The sequence below is a fragment of the Oncorhynchus clarkii genome, chromosome 4 (assembly GCF_045791955.1).
Source record: "Oncorhynchus clarkii lewisi isolate Uvic-CL-2024 chromosome 4, UVic_Ocla_1.0, whole genome shotgun sequence".
Classification (NCBI taxonomy): Eukaryota; Metazoa; Chordata; class Actinopteri; order Salmoniformes; family Salmonidae; genus Oncorhynchus; species Oncorhynchus clarkii.
Window position 1 is genome coordinate 5,811,705 of NC_092150.1, and position 17,034 is coordinate 5,828,738.

Genomic DNA, 17,034 nt, shown 5'->3' on the forward strand with positions numbered 1-17,034 from the left:
TAAGGCCCTTCCGGTTGACACAGGGAGCTGAACGTGGGGTATGCTCTTACAGAATTTTGAGTTTCAAGTCTTTACGTTTAGAACTGACTTATTTACAAAGGGTTGAATGATTGAGTGTTATTTCAACAAATCCCAGAAAATCCCGTAATTTATTTAATCTGTAGCCTAATGCTTCGAACACAAGGACAGCGAATTACACAGAATAGTATATGCAATATCGTATGGATATGTATGCAAAAAAATAAATCTGTCAAGCTGTCTACGCATACAGTTTCACGCATACCTTCGATAAATCTAGCCTACGCACCGCACCACATCGAACATAATGCAACTGCATCTGCAACACAATGCTGCAAGGCAAACGCCTTCATTGGAAATTAATGTAATTCTGGTGTACCAAGATGTGATCAATGCGTAATAAACTGCATGGTTTCCTGAGTTGTAATGGGAGGACCACACACCATGTCATCGGAGTGACTCCCAAGTTTACATTGATGATAGTTATTAATATCAATATTTGAGCATAAAGACCGCCATTTCTCGCATAATTAATTTGACCGACATAAAAAGTTCCCACCATGTCAAACTAACAAATTATCTGTTGGTATTTACAAAATGTTACCGAAATTCCTGTTTCCATCACAGCTGTCATGATTTTGGTACGCAGCATAATTTTTATGATTTTATTTAATCATCTGGATATCTGTACAAAAGTTTAACATTCACCTTCTGCTACCGTTTCTGTCAAGCCGTCTTATGCATACGCAGCGTTTGATTGGAAATTAATGTACTTCTGGTGACCGAAAACGCAAGAACACTGTCGGTGTTTCAATTCTCTCATTGACTCCTCAAACCCCGGTATGGTCTGTTTCGCTAGCGTTCCCGGAAATCTCGCGATGTTGTGCCTCTGGGTTTTTGAAACTCTGTGGTATGATACCCTTCACACGCATGCGCGTTCCTTCTATTGCATTGGAGGCTCATTTGAAAACATTAGCCGTGACTAGCAATGTTTGTTTTGGTTAGCAAGCAATTCGACTAAAGTGAACATACGTTTCTGGATAACACAGTGATATAAGCCCATCATTATACTCGAGGAACGACAGTCAACATTCATGGGTGAGCTCAAGGAAATTGATGGCTTTGTTGTAATGTGCACAGGGACACTAACGTTAATAGAGCTACTGAAACTAGCCGGTCTGAGCAGCTAACATGGCTAGCTAGCAAATGCTATGGCATTATATTTTTAAGGCTTTGCTAGCCTTGATCTTCTGTCTTGGCTAACATTCCAGGAACATCTACTAGCCAACATCGACCGGCTAAATGTAGCTACCTTCCCCCTGCGAAGCCGTCCTTACCCTATCCTGGGGCGCATTCAGCAGGACACGACGTTTTGAAACGTTCAGATAGAAATGACCTAGATAGAACAAACCTCCATCTCTGACAATGAGAACGTTTTACGTACTGAACATGGCCCTGCACACCTCCGGAGGTAGCAGCCAGCATTGTGCGTTTTACTTGACCTTATTGTGTTTCTGTTTAGAGGACCACAGCGTGGATGACGACAACTCCAGCATCCGGTCATCCTCCCCGGCGAACTCTCCTGTCATGGACCGTAACCCCTCACCACCCCCGGACAGAGAGGGGGAGCAGGGCGGGGAAGAGGTGGATGCTATAGGGGAGACAGTTTATAGCAAACATTGGCTGTTCAGCACCTTTACCCGTCTGATTCAGGTAGGCAACCGGTTAAGATTCAGGTAGGCAACCGGTTAAGATTCAGGTAGGCAACCGGTTAAGATTCAGGTAGGCAACCGGTTAAGATTCAGGTAGGCAACCGGTTAAGATTCAGGTAGGCAACTGGTTATGTTTCAGGTAGGCAACCGGTTAAGATTCAGGTAGGCAACCGGTTAAGATTCAGGTAGGCAACCGGTTACCGGTTAAGATTCAGGTAGGAAACCGGTACATTGTTGCAATACAGTATTACTTGTTGCTGATCAAATACCAACTGAAGTATATGAAGTATACCTTCATGAGAAGAGACAACTCCTCTAGGCTATTGAAGTCTAGAAAGGGTTATGGTGAGGATGCGTTTTCCATCATATAATGCATTATGTCCAGCACTCTTTTTTTGTTGTTGTTGCTCATTACAGAAAGTGCTCTTCCATCTTGTGCATTTTACTGTTAATATGCAAAACATATTTTGTCATCTTGTGTTCAAAATGCATCGTTGATCATCGTTGTTGTTGTTGTTATGTCCTACAGATTGTGTCGGAGCAGAACATGGGAGACTCTGATGCCCAGATGCAGCTACCAGAGGAAGATGAGGATGAGCTGTGTAAGATCTGGGATATGGCCATGGATAAGGTGTGTGTCTCTCTCTTCAATTCAAAAGGGCTTTATTGGCATGGGAAACATGTTTTACATTGACAAAGCAAGTTAAATAAACAATCAGAAATGAACAGTAAACATTACAATCACGAAAGTTTCAAAATAATGTTATATTTTTGGCTATGTACAGTGTAACAATGTGCAAATAGTCTCTCTGTCTCTCTCTCTCTCTCTCTCTCTCTCTCTCTCTCTCTCTCTCTCTCTCTCTCTGTGTCTCTCTCTCTCTGTGTCTCTCTCTCTGTGTCTCTCTGTCTCTCTCTCTCTGTCTCTCTGTCTGTCTGTCTGTCTGTCTCTCCTCTCTCTCTCTCTCTCTCTCTGTCTGTCTCTCCTCTCTCTCTGTCTGTCTCTCCTCTCTCTCTGTCTGTCTGTCTCTCCTCTTTCTCTCTGTCTGTCTCTCCCCTCTCTCTCTCTCTCCTCTCTCTCTCTCTGTCTGTCTCTCCTCTCTCTCTCTCTCTGTCTGTCTCTCCTCTCTCTGTCTGTCTTTCTCTCCTCTCTTTCTCTCTCTGTCTGTCTGTCTCTCCTCTCTCTCTCTCTCTCTCTCTCTCTCTCTCTCTCTCTCAAATGTCTATTTACATCTGGAATATATACAGTGTCTTCTGAACGTATTCAGACCCTTTAAATTCTTCCACATCTTGTTAGGTTACAGCCTTATTCTAAAATCAATCTGCACACAATACCCCATAAAGACAAAGAAAAAACAGTTTAAGACATTTTTGCTAATTTATTAAAAATTAAAAACTGAAATATCACATTTACATAAGTATTCAGACCCTTTACTGAGTACTTAGTTGAAGCACCTTTGGCAGTGATTATAGCCTCTTCTTGGGTATGACGCTACAAGCTTGACACACCTGTATTTGGGGGAGTTTCTCCCATTCTTCTCTGCAGATCCTCTCAAGCTCTGTCAGGTTGGATGGGGAGCGTCGCTGCACAGCTATTTTCAGGTCTTTCCAGAGATGTTCAATCGGGTTCAAATCCGGGCTGGACTCAAGGACATTCAGAGACTTGTCCCGAAGCCACTCCTGCGTTGTCTTGGCTGTGTGCTTAGGGTCGTTGTCCTGTGGGAAGGTGAACCTTCGCCTCAGTCTGAGGTCCTGAGCACTCTGGAGCAGGTTTTCATCAAGGATCTCTCTGTACCTTACTCTGTTCTTCTTTCCCTCGATCCTGACTAGTCTCCTTGTGGCTGAAAAACTTTCTCACAGCTTGATGCTGCCTCCACCATGCTTCACCTTAGGCAGGGTGCCAGGTTTCCTCCAGACGTGCCACTTGGCATTCAGGCCAAAGGGTTCAATCTTGGTTTCATTAAACCAGATAATCTTGTTTCTCATGGTCACAGAGTCCTTTAGGTGCCTTTTTGCAAACTCCAAGCGGGCTGTCATGTGCCTTTTACTGAGGAGTGGCTTCTGTCTGGCCACTCTAACATAAAGGCCTGATTGGTGGAGTGCTGGAAGGTTCCCCCATCTCCACAGAGGAACTTTGGAGCTCTGTCAGAGTGACAATCAGGTTCTTGGTCACCTCCCTGACCAAGGCCCTTTTTCCCCCAATTTCTCAGTTTGGCCGGGCAGCTCTAGGAAGAGTCTTGGTGTTTCCAAACTTCTTCCATTTAAGAATGATGGAGGCCACTGTGTTCTTGGGAACCTTCAATGCTGCATAAATTGTTTGGTGTCCTTCCCCAGACCTGTGCCTCGACACTCTTGCAACCTTTCGGTTATTAGTCCAACGTTCTAACCACTAGGCTACCCTAGTAAAAGAGCAGGTGTTCCTAATGTTTGTATACTCAGTGTGTATATTCTGTATACTCAGTGTGTATGTATTTGGGGCGGCAGGGTAGCCTAGTGGTTAGAGCGTGGGACTAGTAACCGGAAGGTTGCAAGTTCAAATCCCCGAGCTGAGCTGTCGTTCTGCCCCTGAACAGGCAGTTAACCCACTGTTCCTAGGCCGTCATTGAAAATAAGAATTTGTTCTTAACTGACTTGCCTAGTTAAATAAAGGTACAATTAAATTTTTTGTTTTTTAAAATTCTGTATACAGAGATGTTTAAATAAATACCAGGAGTATGATAACTAGTTTATATTGTCATGAGTCGGCTGTAAAAATGTAACTTTTATGTTACAAATGTTTTTGATGTAATGTGAAATTTGATGGGTTATAATATGACCCTGTCTGCCTGTCTCTCTGTAGGATGTGGCTGGTTTCTTACAGGAGTTCAAAGCTGCAGATATCCTCCTGGGAGTGATCACTAAGTCTCGATGCCCTCGTCTCACTGTGAGTGACCTGTTTTAGTGTTCTAGTTTACCTCGTGTGTGTTGTACTCTATTATAAAACGAGGTGGTTCGACCCCCCCTGAATTCTGATTTGGCTGGCTGCTGTGGTATACCACAAATATGACAAAAATATATATTTTTACTACTCTAATTACGTTGGTGACCAGTTTATAATAGCAATAAGGCACCTCAGGGGTTCGTGGTATATGGCCATTATAAACTGGGTGGTTCGACTTCCGGAATTCTGATTTTTGCTGACAGCTGTGGTATATCAGACCGTATACCAACGGGTATGACAAAGCAATAAGGCACCTCAGGGGTTTGTGGTATACGATGGTAGATATCACCATATATCACCCCCCCCTATTGCCGTATTGCTTAATCAGTCCACCATCTAGTCTTTGAAATGCAATATTAATATGAATAATAATATAAATGAATATTCCTTTTCCCCCAGTTGTAACCCACCCAGCAACATTTTAAATTGGCACAACATCATGTTGCCATGGTGTCTTGTTGATGTTTTCCCTTGTCCTCTCGCCCCAGGAGATATGTGTGGGGATCCTGGGTAACATAGCCTGCTTCCCTGACACTTGTCTGACCCTCAGCCAGAACAACGACCTAGGGTAGGTGGAGATGGCCATTTACTAAAAACCCCTTTCACACTGTCATGACAGCCTGAACAGTACTGTGTTGACTCTGATATGTACAGCACCGTTCCAACTCACGTTGGGCATTAACTGTTTCTCTGGTGTAATTCTGTTTCTCTCCACAGGGTGGTGCTGTTGCTCCTTCTTGGAGACACTGATCCCCCTACACTGCTGGAGACAAGCAGGTGAGAATACCCTGAAAAGGCTAGAAAATCCTTCATTGTCTGTTGTCAAATAAGAGGAAGAAGCACAATGATTTATATACTTTTTTTTTTTAATAGAGAGATGTAACTCTACGCAAATGAACTGAGCATGGTTTCCCTAAAGCATCTTAAGGCTAAGATCGTCGTTCGAACCTTCGTAGGAGCGTTGTTAAATCTCCGAGTTGTTTCTCAAAACCATCGACGCGTTCGTTATTTGCCAACTACTTGTGACCACTCGTAGAACCGCTAAGTGCGACATTAGAATATATATTTTTTTTTACAGTTCCACCTCACTTTATACACAAAAGATCCTCCGCTAAACATAGAATCGAGCTGTCTATCTGTCTCTGTGACCTCCGATAACTTGGGAATGAAGTTGACTACAAAGTTTCCAATGTTGTTGCAATTGTTAAAAACATGCTTCAAACGAAAACCAAGATGACTCTATACAGAATATATACATTAGTCCTATAGGTATTTGTTGGTGTTTTTTATTAGGATCCACCACATTAGCTGTTGTGAAAGCGTCAGCGACTCTTCCTTGGGGTTCCACACAAAACATCATGTACAGAACATTTAATGGACAAGAAGAGCTCGAGGACAGAACCACCTCAATTTGGCTGCATAGTTCTGTATAGTTGAATCATATTGAAATTCATTACATGTTCAGTCCAATTTTAGTTCTATTTTTGCTAATTGTAGGCTACATTGTCTGTAATTTATTTTGGCCTCAATATATTTCATGATGTGTATTATTATAGAGTAGGACTAAGCATTATAATAAGCCAGCTCAATATTTTCAGCTGTAGGTGGTAATATGAGCTGATCTGTCGTCAGTATTGTGGAATACTTCTAATGTTAAGGTCAGATTTGAATGGAGAATGCTGATCTGAGAGCCTTGTCAGGCTTTAAATTCATTTTTTTTAATTGAACCTTTATTTAACTAGGAAGTCAGTTAAGAACAGATTCTTATTTACAATGACGGCCTACACCGGCCAAACCCAGACGACTCTTTGCCAATTGTGCGCCGCCTTATGTGATTCCCAATCACGGCCGGTTGTGATACAGCCTGGCTTTGAACCAGGGTGTCTGTAGTGACGCCTCAAGCACTGAGATGCAGTGCCTTAGACTTCTGCGCCACTCGGGAGCCCCCTTTTTCGTTCCATCCTGTCAGTATTCAACACATGCTCCAATGACACACTTGGCCAACGTTACATTTTTTTTTTTTGTAAATAATATTATGCGAGGTGTTTTTGCAAACACATGTTATATTTTCGGCCGTTGTAGGAACGATGCATCGTCAAACCACTCGTATGCCTTAAGTTCCATGGCTATCGGGAAATCATGCCCAGGTCTTGTCAAAGTCTTCTATTGCCTTTAGACTGCGGTTTTTGTTGATATCTCGTTAGTGATTGGTGCGAATGTCTTTTTGTCCAGACTGCTGCTGACCTGTGTGTCCCAGAGCGATGTGTCTTCTCTGTGGCTGGAGAGGGTACGACAGCAGACCTCTGTGTGTTCCAGCCTCTGCTTCATCATGTGCAGCTCCACCAACAGTAGGTCCTTCATATGTTACAACAACTCAATGTGATGAAAGATGTTTTCTTTCCAATCTACTGGGAATCATTTGTTTACATACCCTACATTATTCATCTCATATGTATATGTATATACTGTACTCTATATCATCTACTGCATCTTTATGTAATACATGTACCACTAGCCACTTTAAACTATGTCACTTTGTTTACATACCCTACATTACTCATCTCATATGTATATACTGTACTCGATACCATCTACTGCATCTTGCCTATGCCATTCTGTACCATCACTCATTAATATATCTTTATGTACATATTCTTTATCCCCTTACACTGTGTATAAGACTGTAGTTTTGGAATTGTTAGCTAGATAACTTGTTGGTTATTACTGCATTGTCGGAACTAGACGCACAAGCATTTCGCTACACTCGCATTAACATCTGCTAACCATGTGTATGTGACCAATAAAATTTGATTTGTCAAACGTGACTTGCACAAATGTGAGGTATATTGAGAATATTGATTTAGAACATGTTCAAAGATTCATCCACCCAGGGACTCATCTATGAACAATGAGGAATATACATCGTCAGTCACCGGTTTCATTAGGAAACGTGTTCATGATGTTGTACCCACAATAACAATCAGACATACCCCCAACCAAAATCTCTGGATGAACGGAGGAATCCGTACTATGCTTAGAGCCCGTTCTGCAGCATTCTATGTCAGCGGAACGAACCCCGGCGACTCTATGGCACACAACGCCATGCAAGGCAAGCACTTATGAGCTCCGCAAAATCCATTAGGGATGCAAAAAAAGACTATGCAGTCTCAAACTTGAATCGATATTCGACAAGTCAGACTTGCGTCACTTGTGGCAAGGAGTACATGCTATCACAAACTACAGAAGGCACATCCAGCTGCCTGGTGTCCACCGAAGCCTCCGTCCCGGACGGGCTTAACACATTCTATGCTCGCTTCGAGGCAGACAATACCGAGCCATCCAGGAGGACTCTCGCTGTTCCGGAAGACCAGGTGCTTTCGCTCTCCAAGGCTGACATGAAGACATCTCTGAGGGACTATTTGGGGCGACAGGGTAGCCTAGTGGTTAGAGCATTGGACTAGTAACCGGAAGGTTGCTAGATTGAATCCCGGAACTGACAAGGTAAAAATCTGTTGTTCTTTCCCTGAACAAGGCAGATAACCCACTTGGCTGTGTTAGGCATTTGTTCTTAACTGACTTGCCTAGCTATAACATTCTTTTAAATGTTTTAAATAATTTAAGTTCACAAAGCCAGCATGGGACATCCAGGCCAGCATGCCACATCCAGGCCAGCATGCCAGGCACACTGGCCCCACTCCAATGAGCCCAATGCTGCAACAGATCCACGAAAGATGCCATTTCCATCACTATTCACACGGCCCGCACACAACAGGAGCACCGATGTACAGTTGGAAATCGGGAAGCTTACATGCACCTTCGCCAAATACTTTTAAAATCCGTTTTCAGAATTCCTGACATTTAATCCTAGTAAAAATTCCCTGCCTTTAGGTCAGTTAGGAATCACCCAACGATTGCATGTCTTTGCACAACATCACGGTTGTAGGCCTGATAACCAACAACGACAAGGAGTCAGACTATAGGAAGGAGATAAGTGAACCGGCGTTGTTTTCCTGGCACCACAATCTCCTTCTCAACGTCAGCAAAACAAAGGAGTTGATTTATTGACTTCAGGAAGCAGAAGACTGGGAACCCTTATCCACATCAACTGGACTGTAGTAAAGAGAGTCAGATGTTTTTTTTTAAATCACCAAGGACTTGACATGGACCAACATCTCCACCACTCTTGTCAACAAGGCGCAGTTGGTTCCTTTGGTTCCTAATTCGGGATCACTAGGCCCTCCAGCAGGTGGTGAAGACGCCTCGCTACTGTATATAGCCTCTACTGTATATAGCCTGTCTTTTTACTGTTGTTTTATTTATTTACTTACCTATTGTTCACCTAATACCTTTTTTGCACTGTTGGTTAGAGGCTGTAAATAAGCATTTCACTGTTAGGTCTACTACACCTGTTGTATTCACGTGACAAATAAACTTTCATTTGATTTGAATAATATAGATCACTTTTGTTCCCAGTTTTGATTCTGTTCCTCAAAAAAAATTGCGTACATTTTTTGGGTGTTTTCCGTTCTGTTCCCTGAACAAGTTACAACCCCTGATATTTGCGCATGTTTGTTTTGTTAGAAAGAGGATAGACCGTAAGAGGCGGCACTGACCTCTGGGTGACCCAGGCCTGATTATTCTTGAAGGGGCTTCTGGGTTTTTCCCAGTTTTTTTTTTCTTCATAAGAACAAATATACATATTTGATGAAACTGTTGAGTGAGACCCACTGTTTACTTTTCATTCTGTGTGTGTGTGTGTGTGTGTGTGTGTGTGTGGTTGCGTGTGTGTGTGTGTGTAGTGGACCTGCTGGTGAAGGTGGGGGAGCTGGTTGACAAGCTGTTTGACTTGGATGAAGAGTTGATGAAGACCTGGGTCACAGCTGGATCTCAGCCCAGTGACGAAGACGAGGAGGAAGAAGAAGAAGAGGAGGAGGGGGAGAGACGTCTGGACGTGGCCTCCTCGCTCCTCGAGGCTGCCAAGCAGCTAAGGTAAAGATTTTGTTTTTGCTAATATTATAATGTAATAATAATATTATCTTCGCAGGTATTGGTAAAAAAAAAAACAGCTCTCTGTTAGAACCACTTTGATGGAGGTATCAGTAAGAGCAAGCTTGTAAACCTCATGACATCATGTTTTCAGCAGACCAGCCACTGGGTGGTGGCATTCTGATATGACAAGCAACATGTGGGGCTATCCTGGTGTTTCCACAGGTCAGAGAGTCCAGAGGGTTTTATTAGGGGCTATCCACGTGTTTCCACAGGTCAGAGGGTTTTATGTGGGGCTATCCTGGTGTTTCCACAGGTCAGAGAGTCCAGAGGGTTTTATTAGGGGCTATCCACGTGTTTCCACAGGTCAGAGGGTTTTATGTGGGGCTATCCTGGTGTTTCCACAGGTCAGAGAGTCCAGAGGGTTTTATGAGGGGCTGTACTCGTGTTTCCACAGGTCAGAGGGTTTTATGTGGGGCTATCCTGGTGTTTCCACAGGTCAGAGAGTCCAGAGGGTTTTATTAGGGGCTATCCACGTGTTTCCACAGGTCAGAGGGTTTTATGTGGGGCTATCCTGGTGTTTCCACAGGTCAGAGAGTCCAGAGGGTTTTATTAGGGGCTATCCACGTGTTTCCACAGGTCAGAGGGTTTTATGTGGGGCTATCCTGGTGTTTCCACAGGTCAGAGAGTCCAGAGGGTTTTATGAGGGGCTGTACTCGTGTTTCCACAGGTCAGAGGGTTTTATGAGGGGCTGTCCTCGTGTTTCCACAGATCAGAGAGTCCAGAGGGTTTTATTAGGGGCTATCCACGTGTTTCCACAGGTCAGAGGGTTTTATGTGGGGCTATCCTGGTGTTTCCACAGGTCAGAGAGTCCAGAGGGTTTTATTAGGGGCTATCCACGTGTTTCCACAGGTCAGAGGGTTTTATGTGGGGCTATCCTGGTGTTTCCACAGGTCAGAGAGTCCAGAGGGTTTTATGAGGGGCTGTACTCGTGTTTCCACAGGTCAGAGGGTTTTATGAGGGGCTGTCCTCGTGTTTCCACAGATCAGAGAGTCCAGAGGGTTTAGAGGTGTACCTGCATGCCCTCCAGCTCCTCACCACTATCCATCATGGGATTCAGACACTGGGTGAGACGTTAATATATTTCTATCTAGCTGTGGGTTTTTTTTTATCCTGAGAGCTGAAGTTAGTAAGATTTCCACTCTATTCATTACTCATAGCAAGTAAAGTTGACTAAGTTGACATGAAATATATCTCTTGTCTCCAGCTGTTGCAGGTGGGACGGGCCAGGCTCTATGGACCTTCCTGTGTGAGGTAGTGTGTGAGGACCTGTGTCAGCCAGACGACCCTCCGTTTGTTCTCCAGGAACAGAAGGGGTTACTGGTCCATGCTCTGGCTGTCCTGTCAGTCCTGTATGCGTGTCAGAACCAGGAAGCAGAGCACAGCGAAGCAGACACGCGTAAGAGACCACCTGGATTTCACTTCAGTCTCTGACACCGTCTCTCTCTGTCTTGTCCCGTGAGGAACGAGAGATGGTTTCTGATGTTGTTACTGCTTAATCACGAGACGTAAAGCCTCATTTCTTCTTCTTCCACTAACTGATCGTCTAACCAAAACCAACGGAAGTCACTGTAACCTGAAAGTGAAAACATTATAAGGCAAAATGAATGTTTTTTAAAAAATTTGTATTTAATCCCAGAGTATCTGAAAGTCTCTGTTCTCCAGTTTTGCCTCTAGTTGGGAGCATGTTGAGGGTGCTGCAGTACCATAGAGAGGTCAGTTCAGGACACGGACAGAAGGAGAAGAAGGAGGAGGAGGAGGAGGAGAAGGTGGATGAGCAGCTCCAGGCTCTGATCCAGACAACGGTCGAGTTCCTCTCTGACATCATCACTCACCTCACCAAGGTAACGCAGCCGCTGGAACTGTCAATCAAAAAAAAAACGGTCACCGTTTCCTACGATGTTACTTCATCTCTAAACCAAAATAAGTTTATGACATTTTTTTATATTTTTTATATATATATGTATATATATTGTATGTTTATAACCTATATTTATTTTATTCATTTAAACTTTTTTATTTAACGAGGCAAGTCGGTTTAAGAACAAATTGTTCTTTACAATGACGTGTGTGTGTGTGTGTGTGTGATCCCTAGGACGCGGTGTGCGAGTTGGTGACGAGAGGTTACCTAACAGAAAAGACGTGTCTGTCAGCAGTAGGCTCTATGCTCCCCCAGTTCAGCCCTGCCGTAAGTTCTCTCTCTTTATACGTAATATCCACCGTGTCTGTCAAACAGAGGCTCCTATATATAGATGTCAGTGGGGGACAGTACATCGTGAACATTGTGGTGGCTGGGATACTCAATCAGGTCAATAAGAGTTTATTTCCAGTTTTACATGTTGTCTTTGTCTGTGATGTCACTTGTTCTCTGGAAACGTGGTTTCACACTTCCTCCCGGTGTGAGTGGATGTTGTCATAACCAAGCCTACATCACCTGTATAGGTACAACACCTGGTCTTCATGTTGTCATAACCAAGCCTACATCACCTGTATAGGTACAACACCTGGTCTTCATGTTGTCATAACCAACCCTCTGTAGAGGTACAACACCTGGTCTTCATGTTGTCATAACCAAGCCTACATCACCTGTATAGGTACAACACCTGGTCTTCATGTTGTCATAACCAAGCCTACGTCACCTGTAGAGGTACAACACCTGGTCTTCATGTTGTCATAACCAAGCCTACGTCACCTGTAGAGGTACAACACCTGGTCTTCATGTTGTCATAACCAAGCCTACGTCACCTGTAGAGGTACAACACCTGGTCTTCATGTTGTCATAACCAAGCCTACATCACCTGTATAGGTACAACACCTGGTCTTCATGTTGTCATAACCAAGCCTACGTCACCTGTAGAGGTACAACACCTGGTCTTCATGTTGCCATAACCAACCCTCTGTAGAGGTACAACACCTGGTCTTCATGTTGTCATAACCAACCCTCTGTAGAGGTACAACACCTGGTCTTCATGTTGTCATAACCAACCCTCTGTATAGGTACAACACCTGGTCTTCATGTTGTCATAACCAACCCTCTGTATAGGTACAACACCTGGTCTTCATGTTGTCATAACCAAGCCTCTGTAGAGGTACAACACCTGGTCTTCATGTTGTCATAACCAAGCCTCTGTAGAGGTACAACACCTGGTCTTCATGTTGTCATAACCAACCCTCTGTAGAGGTACAACACCTGGTCTTCATGTTGTCATAACCAAGCCTACATCACCTGTAGAGGTACAACACCTGGTCTTCATGTTGTCATAACCAACCCTCTGTAGAGGTACAACACCTGGTCTTCATGTTGTCATAACCAAGCCTACATCACCTGTATAGGTACAACACCTGGTCTTCATGTTGTCATAACCAAGCCTACGTCACCTGTAGAGGTACAACACCTGGTCTTCATGTTGTCATAACCAAGCCTCTGTATAGGTACAACACCTGGTCTTCATGTTGTCATAACCAAGCCTACGTCACCTGTAGAGGTACAACACCTGGTCTTCATGTTGTCATAACCAAGCCTACATCACCTGTAGAGGTACAACACCTGGTCTTCATGTTGTCATAACCAACCCTCTGTAGAGGTACAACACCTGGTCTTCATGTTGTCATAACCAAGCCTCTGTAGAGGTACAACACCTGGTCTTCATGTTGTCATAACCAACCCTCTGTAGAGGTACAACACCTGGTCTTCATGTTGTCATAACCAACCCTCTGTATAGGTACAACACCTGGTCTTCATGTTGTCATAACCAACCCTCTGTAGAGGTACAACACCTGGTCTTCATGTTGTCATAACCAAGCCTACATCACCTGTATAGGTACAACACCTGGTCTTCATGTTGTCATAACCAACCCTCTGTATAGGTACAACACCTGGTCTTCATGTTGTCATAACCAAGCCTCTGTAGAGGTACAACACCTGGTCTTCATGTTGTCATAACCAAGCCTCTGTAGAGGTACAACACCTGGTCTTCATGTTGTCATAACCAACCCTCTGTATAGGTACAACACCTGGTCTTCATGTTGTCATAACCAAGCCTCTGTATAGGTACAACACCTGGTCTTCATGTTGTCATAACCAAGCCTACATCACCTGTATAGGTACAACACCTGGTCTTCATGTTGTCATAACCAACCCTCTGTATAGGTACAACACCTGGTCTTCATGTTGTCATAACCAAGCCTCTGTAGAGGTACAACACCTGGTCTTCATGTTGTCATAACCAACCCTCTGTAGAGGTACAACACCTGGTCTTCATGTTGTCATAACCAAGCCTACATCACCTGTAGAGGTACAACACCTGGTCTTCATGTTGTCATAACCAACCCTCTGTATAGGTACAACACCTGGTCTTCATGTTGTCATAACCAACCCTCTGTATAGGTACAACACCTGGTCTTCATGTTGTCATAACCAACCCTCTGTAGAGGTACAACACCTGGTCTTCATGTTGTCATAACCAAGCCTACATCACCTGTATAGGTACAACACCTGGTCTTCATGTTGTCATAACCAAGCCTCTGTATAGGTACAACACCTGGTCTTCATGTTGTCATAACCAACCCTCTGTAGAGGTACAACACCTGGTCTTCATGTTGTCATAACCAACCCTCTGTAGAGGTACAACACCTGGTCTTCATGTTGTCATAACCAACCCTCTGTATAGGTACAACACCTGGTCTTCATGTTGTCATAACCAAGCCTACATCACCTGTAGAGGTACAACACCTGGTCTTCATGTTGTCATAACCAACCCTCTGTATAGGTACAACACCTGGTCTTCATGTTGTCATAACCAAGCCTACATCACCTGTATAGGTACAACACCTGGTCTTCATGTTGTCGGAGGCTGATCCCCAGCTGGCAGACACCGTGAGAAAGGAATTTCCCGTCTCCCTCAGCCCAAGCTGATCCACGAGCCCTCCTCTTCCTTCTCCAGACTAAGGTATCCACAGTGGATCCTGTTATATCCATGGAGCACCACACTGGGCATACAGAGAGGTTGTATATACCAATACCAATACACTTGGACTGTACTGTGAAAAACATGAAATGGTGTCCACTGTTTTAATGTTTTGTTTTTTTAGATCATGGTCTATAAAAATGGAATGGGGGGGGGGGGAAGAAGAAGATAAAACACAATTATTTGTTTAACTTGTTTAACTTGTTTAAAATAAAACGGTATTGTTATTTGATATCATGTTTTAAACACTTTTAAACACTTTTTAGCCACATAAGAGATTTATGTGGCTAAAAAGGATCATTACATTGTATATTCCAATGTGGTCCTACTGTATTATTCAGTGTCGGGTTGCAAAATGATGCTAACTTTCCTCACGTTCCCGGGTATTCCAGAAATCCTGGTTGGAGGCTCCGGATTTCCTGCTTAATCCCTCCTGATTCCAGGGAACCTCCATCCGGGATTTCTGGGAAAACATGGTAATTTATCACCATTTTGGCAGTCATGTTTCTGTCAGTCTGTAGACAAGGAGAGCTTTTTCCAGCTCCAAACAGATAATTGAATGGACTTTTATTCACCCAGTCAACTTGTTGCTGTTTTTAATAAAGATATTGAATATTCACGTGACCATTTTGTATCAGCAGATTTGGACGATCAGTAAGTTTCCATGAACTTGTTTTGTAGACATTTAGGAAGTTCACAAATAAAATACATTTGACATTTGCCTGCTGGGGTGTGTTTCAATATGACTGTCTTGTCGATTTAATAAACAGCTGTATATAATGACTTCATATCGAAAAAATATATTTATTTATTTTTAAACTCAAAAACCTACAAAGTCTAATAAAAAATGAAGTGGTTGAAAGTGTTCCCATCACCCATTTAGGCAAATTGCTCGTTAACAAATTGGCGACAGCCGGTATGCCTCCCAACCTAATTTGTTTCATGTCTTCGGTAGCCTGCAAAAACCCAGCATGTGTAGAATCCAAAACCCTTTGATTTGATTTGATTTGAAAACTTTATTAATATTTGCAATATTCTAATCATTCTCATGTTCCAACGTATCGCCATGGTGAAATTTGCACTCCTGTAAATCTGAAATAATTGGATGGTGAAACTGGCTTCCGGCCAATCAGAAAAGCAAGGCGAAACGATTCAGCCAATGAGAGTCGGGACTAGGATCCTGCAAGGAAAAATGTGTATAATTGAACAAATTTGATTTAGAAATAAATGTGGAGTTGAGCTTCATAGTTTATTATTAATTATTTGAAGGGGAAAAAAATCATATTTTATTCTAAATTAATTTATTTCCATTATTTGTCGCAATAAAGAAAGTTTAGACCAAAGTCAAATCCGGCACTGTAGAAAGGATAAAATGTTAGCGATCTTTAAACACGTCTCCTAAATCTGACGTCTTGAATAAACCTGGGTCCGTGGAAAGCTGCCTAGACATCAATACATTAGTGTGTACAGGTGTGTGTGTGTGTGTGTGTGTATAGGTGCGTTAGTATACAATAGGTGTTTTACCTAATGACATGTGGGTAAGATTTCATGCTGTTTATTAGTTTACTTTCTGTTTGCGTCTTTCCATTCATGCTTTAGGAAACAAGAATAAGAAATAATAGAAATAAATTACACAGAATCACAGAATTACACAGAATTACACAGAATTACACAGAATTACGTTCAATCTTGTTTTTTCTGAGTGTGAGTTAATATTTTTTTTAAAGAGAGGGGAAAAACACACTTCATGTGATATTTTGCGAAATTCATATTTATGTTTCAGGAAACAATCACAAAATCGCTGCCAAATTAATATTTATTTTCCCTCGGTACGACGAGGATGAGTGACCGCCAAAAGAGGGTCACTGTACCTGTATTGAGGCCTCCTTTCTTAGCATATGAGCACTGAGAGGCCGGTGATGACGACACAGAGGATGACAATCACTCCATAACGACAGAACTGCATCTACTAAGGCTCGTCTCTCAAATAGCACACTATTCCCTATGTAGTGCACTACTTTAGACCACGATCCCGTAGGGTTCTGGCCAAAAAGTAGTGCACTACATTGGGGAATAGTGTGCTATTTAGGATGCAACCCCCCCCACCCCAGATGAAAGGCCCCCTAGTCCTCTCCTAACAATGAACTAATTTGGTTCCCAGAAGCAGGCCCGGACCCTCGCCCACCAGGGTACCAGAGGGACAACCTGCGTACTTCCAGCTCACTGACGAAAGCAGGGAGGCAGAGTGAATATATAGCAGCTTTTTAATTAGAGCTTTAAAGGGATTTGATATGCAGAATACTCTTTCTAATGG

General features: G+C 43.1%; 1 protein-coding gene across 2 annotated transcripts; it reads left to right on the forward strand.

Annotated features, from left to right (window-relative positions):
- The first annotated feature begins 918 nt into the window (after positions 1-918).
- On the forward strand, positions 919-15,337 carry LOC139407533 (serum amyloid A-like 1). Of its 2 annotated transcripts, XM_071151350.1 has the most exons (14): positions 973-1,116; positions 1,541-1,731; positions 2,260-2,361; positions 4,567-4,650; positions 5,196-5,275; positions 5,425-5,484; positions 6,940-7,055; positions 9,507-9,696; positions 10,738-10,820; positions 10,961-11,152; positions 11,419-11,597; positions 11,849-11,941; positions 14,576-14,702; positions 15,113-15,337. In XM_071151350.1, the coding sequence occupies exons 1-13, from the start codon at positions 1,113-1,115 to the stop codon at positions 14,666-14,668; spliced, it is 1,467 nt and encodes a 488-aa protein (XP_071007451.1). In that variant the 5' UTR covers positions 973-1,112; the 3' UTR covers positions 14,669-14,702; positions 15,113-15,337. The 2 variants fall into 2 exon arrangements, with proteins under 2 accessions (XP_071007449.1, XP_071007451.1); XM_071151348.1 differs by having other exon boundaries at positions 919-1,116; positions 14,576-15,337.
- The last annotated feature ends 1,697 nt before the right edge of the window (positions 15,338-17,034 follow it).

Coding starts and splice junctions, on each gene's coding strand:
- LOC139407533 (XM_071151348.1), top strand. Junction 5,485..6,939: donor ACACTGCTGGAGACAAGCAG/GTGAGAATACCC, acceptor CTTTTTGTCCAG/ACTGCTGCTGACCTGTGTGT. Junction 7,056..9,506: donor CATGTGCAGCTCCACCAACA/GTAGGTCCTTCA, acceptor GTGTGTGTGTAG/TGGACCTGCTGGTGAAGGTG.